This window comes from Cetorhinus maximus, unplaced genomic scaffold (assembly GCF_964194155.1).
Source record: "Cetorhinus maximus unplaced genomic scaffold, sCetMax3.hap1.1 HAP1_SCAFFOLD_488, whole genome shotgun sequence".
NCBI lineage: Eukaryota > Metazoa > Chordata > Chondrichthyes > Lamniformes > Cetorhinidae > Cetorhinus > Cetorhinus maximus.
In genome coordinates, this window is record NW_027596430.1 from 52,300 (window position 1) to 62,007 (window position 9,708).

Here is a 9,708-nt window from a genome sequence, read left to right on the forward strand (position 1 = left end):
GTGTGAGAGAGTGAGAGTGTGTGAGTGTATATTAGGTGTGTGTGAGTGTATATTAGAGTGTGTGTGAGTGTGTGAGAGTATATTAGAGAGTGTGAGAGAGTGTGAGAGTGTGTGAGTGTATATTAGAGTGTGTGTGAGTGTATATTAGAGTGTGTGTGAGAGTGTGTGAGAGTATATTAGAGAGTGTGAGAGAGTGTGTGAGAGTATATTAGAGAGTGTGTGAGAGTGTGTGAGAGTGTGTGTCAGAGTATATTAGAGAGTGTGTGAGAGTATATTAGAGAGTCTGTGAGTGTATATTAGAGTGTGTGTGAGTGTATATTAGAGTGTGTGAGTGTGTGAGTGTATATTAGAGTGTGTGTGAGAGTGTGTGTGAGAGTATATTAGAGAGTGTGTGAGAGTGTGTGAGTGTATATTAGAGTGTGTGTGAGAGTGTGTGTGAGAGTATATTAGAGAGTGTGTGAGAGTGTGTGAGTGTATATTAGAGTGTGTGTGAGAGTGTGTGTGAGAGTATATTAGAGAGTGTGTGAGAGTGTGTGTGTATATTAGAGTGTGTGTGAGAGTGTGTGTGAGAGTATATTAGAGAGTTTGAGAGTGTGTGAGTGTATATTAGAGTGTGTGTGTGTGTATATTAGAGTGTGTGTGAGAGTGTGTGTGAGAGTATATTAGAGAGTTTGAGAGTGTGAGAGTGTGTGAGTGTATATTAGAGTGTGTGTGAGTGTATATTAGAGTGTGTGAGAGTGTGTGTGTGAGATTTAATTGAATTAGAGGCAGCTAGTCTGGGTGCTTTGATCTAAGAAGAGAGGTTAGGTTTGAAGTGTTAATTAGGTAAACGTGGGGCAGTTTAGAAACGGAGGTGTTGTAGGAACATTGGCACTTTGAAGGTGACCAGAAGAGATTGTTTTGGAAGGAGGGGTGAAATGTAACCAGGTGACGTTCAGAAACGGTGTGTTTATTTTTCCCAACGATTGCTGATAAAACTTAGTGCTCTGAGAGGTTTTTATTATCAGGGAGATAAAGTCCAAAGATATAGTGAAACAATGGGTATTTGCATTCAAATGGGGGAAGATATGTATAAAGAAGGAGCAAGGGCTGTGTGTAAGGGAGGGCATCTTTAAGATCTTACAAGGGTGAGAAAGCCTTCAGCATCTATGGCTCAAGCTGCTGTCGCCAGAGACCGAAGTTAAGGAAACACACTTTGAATTCGACTTGTTCAGGGTTTCATTTACCTGGGTCTTTTAAAATCTGTGTGTCTTACTGTTGCCTTAATGAAAGTGTAACTGGGAGTTAAACTAATTAGTGGATTTAGAAGTTATCATTGTATTAATCTGTAGATTTATGTATGTATTTAAAATCATTTCTCTTATTAATAAATGTTTCATCTTGTTTTTTTTAAAAAACCTTAAGACTTGGTGGTCTTATTACTACTGAATTCAGGGCACGCATCTCAAAGTTGATACAAATTACAAAACAAGTTGTGACTGTTGTTTCAAGCTTCCCTTTGGGATTTGAACAGCTCAGCATTTACCATCAGCTGTGCCACAACAGGAGGACATCCTTGCAATGGGAGGCGGTACAGCGAAGGTTCACTCGATTGATCCCTGGGATGAGGAGGGTGGCCTACAAGGAGAGGCTGAGTGAATTGAGTCTATATTCTCTGGAGAAAGAGAGGCGAGCTCATTGACACATTTGCATTTTTTGGAGGGCTCGACCAGGTGGTTAACAGAGCAACACAGGAACAGGAGGAAGCCATTCAGCCCATCTCCAGACTGTTGCACAGGAACAGGAGGAGGCCATTCAGCCCCTCTCCAGCCTGTTACACAGGAACAGGAGGAGGCCATTCTGCCCCTCTCCAGCCTGTTACACAGGAACAGGAGGAGGCCATTCAGCCCCTCTCCAGCCTGTTACACAGGAACAGGAGGAGGCCATTCAGCCCATCTCCAGCCTGTTACACAGGAACAGGAGGAGGCCATTCAGCCCCTCTCCAACCTGTTACACAGGAACAGGAGGAGGCCATTCAGCCCCTCTCCAGCCTGTTACACAGGAACAGGAGGAGGCCATTCAGCCCCTCTCCAGCCTGTTACACAGGAACAGGAGGAGGCCATTCAGCCCCTCTCCAGCCTGTTACACAGGAACAGGAGGAGGCCCATTCAGCCCTCTCCAGCCTGTTACAAAGGAACAAGAGGAGGCCATTCAGCCCCTCTCGAGCCTATTATACAGGAACAGGAGGAGGCCATTCAGCCCATCTCCAGCCTGTTACACAGGAAAAGGAGGAGGCCCATTCAGCCCCTCTCCAGCCTGTTACACAGGAACAGGAGGAGGCCATTCAGCCCATCACCAGCCTGTTACACAGGAACAGGAGGAGGCCATTCAGCCCATCTCCAGCCTGTTACACAGGACAAGGAGGAGGCCATTCAGCCCCTCTCGGGCATGTTGCACAGGAACCAGAGGAGGCCATTCAGCCCCTCTCGAGCCTATTACACAGGAACAGGAGGAGGCCCATTCAGCCCCTCTCGAGCATGTTGCACAGGAACAGGAGGAGGCCATTCAGCCCCTCGAGCCCATTCTGCCATTCAATGGGATCATGGCTGACCTGTGACCTAACTCCATCTACCCACCTTCACAACATCTCCCCCTCAACCCACCCTCCCCGCCCCCCCATCTCCGAATGACATTGGGCCAGTAAAAATCTATTAACCTCACAGATTTAAAATTAATAATCGACCCAGCATCGATCGCCGGTTGCGGAGGGGAGTTCCAAACCTCTCCCACTCAGCGTGTGAAGCAGCGTTTCCTAATCTCACTCCTGAAATTCTGGCTCTAAATTCAGACGCTGCTCCCTAGTCCTGGACTCCCCCAAACCAGCAGAAACCGTCTCTCTCTCTCTCTCTCTCTCCACTCGATCAGTTCCCCCTCAATATCTCGAAAACCTGGATCCAATCACCCCCTTAACCATCGAAATTCCAGGGAACACACCCCTGGTTTGTGTTTAATCTCCTCGTAATTGAGCCCTGGGAGCGCAGGTCTCGTTCTGGTAAACCAGCGCTGCACTCCCTCCACGCTCAGTACATCCTCCGAGGGCTGGTGTCTGGTAACTCCAGGTGTGTCCACCCGGGAGCTTTGGAGATGGGAAGCAGGACTTCTACCCCTTTGCATTCTCACCCCTGAGGCCAGGATAGACACTGAGAGGTTGTTTGGCAGCCCCCTCCCTCCCGGGCTGGGGAATCAAGAACAGTTTACAGAACCGCTGTTTACGTCCCCGATACGATCAACACCTTCCTGGGACTTTGGGAGACTCAAATTCTACTCATCGTAAACTCAGAGGCAGCTGCCGCCGTCTCCAAAACGTCAGCACCCTTCACCTTCTCATCAGTAAGGCGACTTAAGCTTCCCCCTCGGCAATGCCCAAGCCAGTCAGAGTTGAATTGCCAACCGATCAGCACCATTCACTCCAGCAAGTATAAATTGTTGTGGTTGTCTGAAATTCGGCTTTGTTGCATTTGACCCGATGAGTGCAAGGGGGAAGGGCTTTGTCAACCTGCCTCTTTTCTCAGCGAGACTGAAAGTAAAAGTTGTCCACGAATGTAAATAGTGTTTAGTCAGCGGTGCTTTGTAGCCATTTGTTACAGTAAGGGTTTTAAAACGTGAAATCTGGATGGGTTATTCTCCCAGCGGTTAACTGGCAGTCCGAATTTCCCTTCAAAGGTTATCAGCTTCTCAGGGAGGTGGGAACACTTTTATGTATCCAAGCTGCCTTGCGTTGAGGTCTAATTAACCAGGTTATACGATCGAGTTAACAAGAGTTAAGACAAAACTTTTCACAACCAGTCAACTATAGTATTGATCGAAAGCACAAGGAGGAGATAAGGGATCGATCGACAGTGCATATACATCTCAAAGATTTAGCTGGGCGCCCCATGTATGGGCGACAGGGTGTGAAAAGCAGTTCCGCTGGGAAACTCCGGTCCTTAGGAATCATCCCGCTTCTTGTAAAGGTGATCCAAGACGTCTTGCGCCTCCTTTAAGCCGTGTCCCGCAGCCCTGGAGAGGAGCCCCTCCAACTCCCTGTGCCGAGGGGGCAAGGTTTCAGGGGTTAGTCACTCCGCCAGTGTGTTTTCCCACCTCGTGCCCGCCCCATCGCTAAGACCGCCTATTTACACCTCCGTAACATCGCCCGAATTCCAAACCGGTCTCCGCTCATCGCCTGCTGAAACCCTCCTCGTTCCCTCCGGACTCGAGTATTCCGACGCTCTCCCGGCCGCTCTCCCACACCCGACCCTCCGCAAACGTCAACTCACCCCAAACTCTGCTGCCTCCCCCCCTTCACAACCCCTGTGTCCGAACTCGCGCCGAGTCCCGTTCACCCGTCACCCCCTGTGATTGCTGACCCCACACCGGCCCCCGGTCTTGCAACACCTCCATTTTCACATTCTCACCCTCATTTTCAAATCCCTCCTTGGCCCTCACTCCCCCTCCCTATCTCTGTAACCTCCTCCAGCCCCTACAACCCTCCCTATCACTGTAACCTCCTCCAGCCCCTACAACCCTCCCTATCTCTGTAACCTCCTCAAGCCCCCTACACCCCTCCCTATCTCTGTAACCTCCTCCAGCCCCTACAACACTCCCTATCTCTGTAACCTCCTCCAGACCCTACAACCCTCCCTATCTCTGTAACCTCCTCCAGCCCCTACAACACTCCCTATCTCTGTAACCTCCTCCAGCCCCTACAACACTCCCTATCTCTGTAACCTCCTCCAGTCCCTACAACCCTCCCTATCTCTGTAACCTCCTCCAGACCCTTCAACCCTCCCTATCTCTGTAACCTCCTCCAGCCCCTACAACCCTCCCTATTTCTGTAACCTCTTCCAACCCCTACAACCCTCCCTATCTCTGTAACCTCCTCCAGCCCCTACACCCCTCCCTATCTCTGTAACCTCTTCCACCCCCTACACCCCTCCCTATCTCTGTAACCTCCTCCAGCCCCTACAACCCTCCCTATCTCTGTAACCTCCTCCAGGCCCTACAACCTTCCCTATCTCTGTAACCTCCTCCAGGCCCTACAACCCTCCCTATCTCTGTAACCTCCTCCAGCCCCTGCAACCCTCCCTATCTCTGTAACCTCCTCCAGCCCCTACAACCCTCCCTATCTCTGTAACCTCCTCCAGCCCCTACCACCCTCCGAAATCTCTGCACTCCTCCAACTCTGGTCTCTCGAGCATCCCCTGGTTTCCATCGCTCCGCCATTGGCGGCCAGGCCTTCAGCTGCCTGGGTTGGGGGAGGGGGGGTTGCTGAAGCTCTGGAATCCCCTCCCCCTCTCCCTCTCTCTCCACCATTAAGACGCTCCTTAAATCCGACCTCTTTGGCCTCGGGATGGCTGCCCCTCCATATCATCTCCACCCGGGGCTTGGAGTGAAATTTTCTTCGGTGAAGATCCCCCCGGAACGCCTTGTGATGTTTAACAATGGGAACGGTGCTACGTAAATGCAGTGTGCTGTTGCTGAGCGATGGGACGCACAGCGGCCGTACGAGAACAGAGAGGCCCCCAGCTCGGGATGGCGAAAGGGTGGGACAAACTCGATCCCGATTCCACCCCCTCAACCTCCTAACAGCCCCGCCCAGTGGAGGTCTCTCACTGAGCCAGCCAATCGCGGGCAAGTAATGATCGAGCGGGAGACAGAATGAAACTCACCCGTCTTCCACATCGGTTGCCATCTCCTTAAGCTTGCCGACTGCAAGGTTGTAGGACGAGTGGGGATGACCCTGCTCAGCTGCTTTCCTACGGAGAGACGCACGGTCATGTCACTCGAGCCAAAGCCGTCGACCGGGCGCATGGTAAATGTCGGGAAATAAGCCCCAAAATTGCAGCGGGTGTCAGGCTCGGCGGCAGCGCGCCCTCCACAGTGGAGGGGTCCGGGTGGGGCTCCCTGAGGTAACAGTGCCATGAGGCAGGGGTTACGGGCAAAAGAAACACAATAGTCGAGGCCGACGCTGCAACCAGTGGCGAGGGCCTCGGAGACGGCAGGGGGCCACCCGCTCAATGTCAGGTCTGAAGGCAGCACTTCTAACAGTGCGGGGCTCCCTCAGCACGGACCCTCCGACAGTGCGGCGCTCCCTCGGCACTGACCCTCTGACTGTGCGGCTCACCCTCAGTACTGACCCTCCGACAGTGCGGCCCTCCCTCAGCACTGACCCTCCAACAGTGCGGCACTCCCTCAGCACTGACCCTCAGACAGTGCGGCCCTCCCTCAGCACTGACCCTCTGACAGTGCGGCGCTCCCTCAGCACTGACCCTCCGACAGTGCGGCGCTCCCTCAGCACTGACCCTCTGACAGTGCGGCACTCCCTCAGCACTGACCCTCCGACAGTGCGGGGCTCCCTCAGCACTGACCCTCCGACAGTGCCCAACAGTTCACTGACTGCCCACTGCACCAGCAGAAATGCTGCAGTTTACGAAACATGTCCGGGGAATATCATTCCTACCTGAACCACTTCATCGCAGTGTCTTCACTCTTTACCACACCATTACCTGGTTGGTCAGAAAGGATAATTCAGAGTTCGTTGCAAGCAGGATGTGTTTGAGCCCTTCAAGCTCCCTCCAACACCACCACATTCCTATCTTAACCCGCCAAACACAATAATCGTTCTCCATCAGCAAGACAGCAGCACACTGACGCCCTGAGTCCCCTCTTTCTCTCAGGGAGATATCTGTACACTGACTGGTGTCTCTCAGTCCCCCCTCTCTCTCAGGGAGATATCTGTACACTGACTGGTGTCTCTCAGTCCCTCTCTCTCTCAGGGAGATATCTGTACACTGACTGGTGTCTCTCAGTCCCTCTCTCTCTCAGGGAGATATCTGTACACTGACTGGTGTCTCTCAGTCCCCTCTCTCTCAGGGAGATATCTGTACACTGACTGGTGTCTCTCAGTCCCCTCTCTCTCAGGGAGATATCTGTACACTGACTGGTGTCTCTCAGTCCTCTCTCTCTCAGGGAGATATCTGTACACTGACTGGTGTCTCTCAGTCTCTCTCTCTCAGGGAGATATCTGTACACTGACTGGTGTCTCTCAGTCCCCTCTCTCTCTCAGGGAGATATCTGTACACTGACTGGTGTCTCTCAGTCCCCTCTCTCTCTCAGGGAGATATCTGTACACTGACTGGTGTCTCTCAGTCCCCTCTCTCTCTCAGGGAGATATCTGTACACTGACTGGTGTCTCTCAGTCTCTCTCTCTCAGGGAGATATCTGTACACTGACTGGTGTCTCTCAGTCCCCTCTCTCTCAGGGAGATATCTGTACACTGACTGGTGTCTCTCAGTCCCTCTCTCTCTCAGGGAGATATCTGTACACTGACTGGTGTCTCTCAGTCCCTCTCTCTCTCAGGGAGATATCTGTACACTGACTGGTGTCTCTCAGTCTCTCTCTCTCAGGGAGATATCTGTACACTGACTGGTGTCTCTCAGTCCCCTCTCTCTCAGGGAGATATCTGTACACTGACTGGTGTCTCTCAGTCCCTCTCTCTCTCAGGGAGATATCTGTACACTGACTGGTGTCTCTCAGTCCCCTCTCTCTCTCAGGGAGATATCTGTGCACTGACTGGTGTCTCTCACTCCCTCTCTCTCTCAGGGAGATATCTGTACACTGACTGGTGTCTCTCAGTCCCTCTCTCTCTCAGGGAGATATCTGTACACTGACTGGTGTCTCTCAGTCCCCCCTCTCTCTCAGGGAGATATCTGTACACTGACTGGTGTCTCTCAGTCCCCTCTCTCTCAGGGAGATATCTGTACACTGACTGGTGTCTCTCAGTCCCCCCTCTCTCTCAGGGAGATATCTGTACACTGACTGGTGTCTCTCAGTCCCCTCTCTCTCAGGGAGATATCTGTACACTGACTGGTGTCTCTCAGTCCCCTCTCTCTCTCAGGGAGATATCTGTACACTGACTGGTGTCTCTCAGTCCTCTCTCTCTCAGGGAGATATCTGTACACTGACTGGTGTCTCTCACTCCCTCTCTCTCTCAGGGAGATATCTGTACACTGACTGGTGTCTCTCAGTCCCTCTCTCTCTCAGGGAGATATCTGTACACTGACTGGTGTCTCTCAGTCCCTCTCTCTCAGGGAGATATCTGTACACTGACTGGTGTCTCTCAGTCCCCTCTCTCTCAGGGAGATATCTGTACACTGACTGGTGTCTCTCAGTCCCTCTCTCTCTCAGGGAGATATCTGTACACTGACTGGTGTCTCTCAGTCCCCTCTCTCTCTCAGGGAGATATCTGTGCACTGACTGGTGTCTCTCACTCCCTCTCTCTCTCAGGGAGATATCTGTACACTGACTGGTGTCTCTCAGTCCCCTCTCTCTCTCAGGGAGATATCTGTGCACTGACTGGTGTCTCTCACTCCCTCTCTCTCTCAGGGAGATATCTGTACACTGACTGGTGTCTCTCAGTCCCTCTCTCTCTCAGGGAGATATCTGTACACTGACTGGTGTCTCTCAGTCCCCCCTCTCTCTCAGGGAGATATCTGTACACTGACTGGTGTCTCTCAGTCCCCTCTCTCTCAGGGAGATATCTGTACACTGACTGGTGTCTCTCAGTCCCCTCTCTCTCTCAGGGAGATATCTGTACACTGACTGGTGTCTCTCAGTCCCCTCTCTCTCAGGGAGATATCTGTACACTGACTGGTGTCTCTCAGTCCCCTCTCTCTCTCAGGGAGATATCTGTACACTGACTGGTGTCTCTCAGTCCCCTCTCTCTCAGGGAGATATCTGTACACTGACTGGTGTCTCTCAGTCTCCTCTCTCTCTCAGGGAGATATCTGTACACTGACTGGTGTCTCTCACTCCCTCTCTCTCTCAGGGAGATATCTGTACACTGACTGGTGTCTCTCAGTCCCTCTCTCTCTGAGGGAGATATCTGTACACTGACTGGTGTCTCTCAGTCCCTCTCTCTCAGGGAGATATCTGTACACTGACTGGTGTCTCTCAGTCCCCTCTCTCTCTCTCAGGGAGATATCTGTACACTGACTGGTGTCTCTCAGTCCCCTCTCTCTCAGGGAGATATCTGTGCACTGACTGGTGTCTCTCAGTCCCTCTCTCTCTCAGGGAGATATCTGTACACTGACTGGTGTCTCTCAGTCCCTCTCTCTCCCTCTCAGGAGACAGTCTAATACGCGACACTGACCTTGCAGGTACCTTTGCCCGATGCTGTGCTGTGCTGTTGCGTATCCAAGATGTGCGTAGGCATGTGTGAGGTGCACATGAAATGCCTCATAGTAGAGAGCGAGGTAAATTAGGAAGCTGATTGCCATGATAACTGTCAGAAGCTGCAGAGAGAGAGAGGAACAGTGAAATGACAGGACAGGTTGAGAGAGCGGTTGATAAAGCAGACAATGTCCTGGGCTTTATTAATAGGGGCACTGAGTACAAGAGCAAGGAGGTTATGATGAACTTGTATAAGACACTAGTTCAGCCTCAGCTGGAGTATTGTGTCCAGTTCTGGGCTCCGCACTTTAGGAAGGATTTGAGGGAATTAGAGAGAGAGAGAGTGCGGAAAAGATTCACGAGAATGGTTCCAGGGATGAGGAACTTCAGTTCCATGGATAAATTGGAGAAGTTGGGACTGTTCTCCTCAGAGAAGAGAAGGTCGAGAGGGGATTTGATCGAGGTGTTCAAAATCGTGAGGGGGTCTGGGACAGAGTGGATCGGGAGAAACTGTTCCCA

General features: G+C 51.7%; 1 protein-coding gene across 1 annotated transcript; it reads right to left on the reverse strand.

Annotated features, from left to right (window-relative positions):
- Positions 1-3,581: 3,581 nt before the first annotated feature.
- Positions 3,582-9,319, reverse strand: LOC144673845 (uncharacterized). Its single transcript, XM_078535487.1, has 4 exons — positions 9,170-9,319; positions 6,479-6,524; positions 5,688-5,774; positions 3,582-4,062 (listed from the first exon to the last, which is right to left on the reverse strand). Exons 1-4 carry the CDS (start codon positions 9,294-9,296, stop codon positions 3,966-3,968), a joined length of 357 nt encoding a protein of 118 aa, XP_078391613.1. The 5' UTR covers positions 9,297-9,319; the 3' UTR covers positions 3,582-3,965.
- Positions 9,320-9,708: the final 389 nt, after the last annotated feature.

Bases quoted from the DNA above. Each gene is read 5' to 3' on its own strand.
- LOC144673845 (XM_078535487.1), bottom strand. From the start codon at position 9,296: ATGGCAATCAGCTTCCTAATTTACCTCGCTCTCTACTATGAGGCATTT. The intron at 6,525-9,169 runs GTCAGTGTCGCG...CTGACCAACCAG, and splicing joins CGGGCAAAGGTACCTGCAAG to GTAATGGTGTGGTAAAGAGT. The intron at 5,775-6,478 runs GTAGGAATGATA...GTCTCTCCGTAG, and splicing joins ACTGCGATGAAGTGGTTCAG to GAAAGCAGCTGAGCAGGGTC.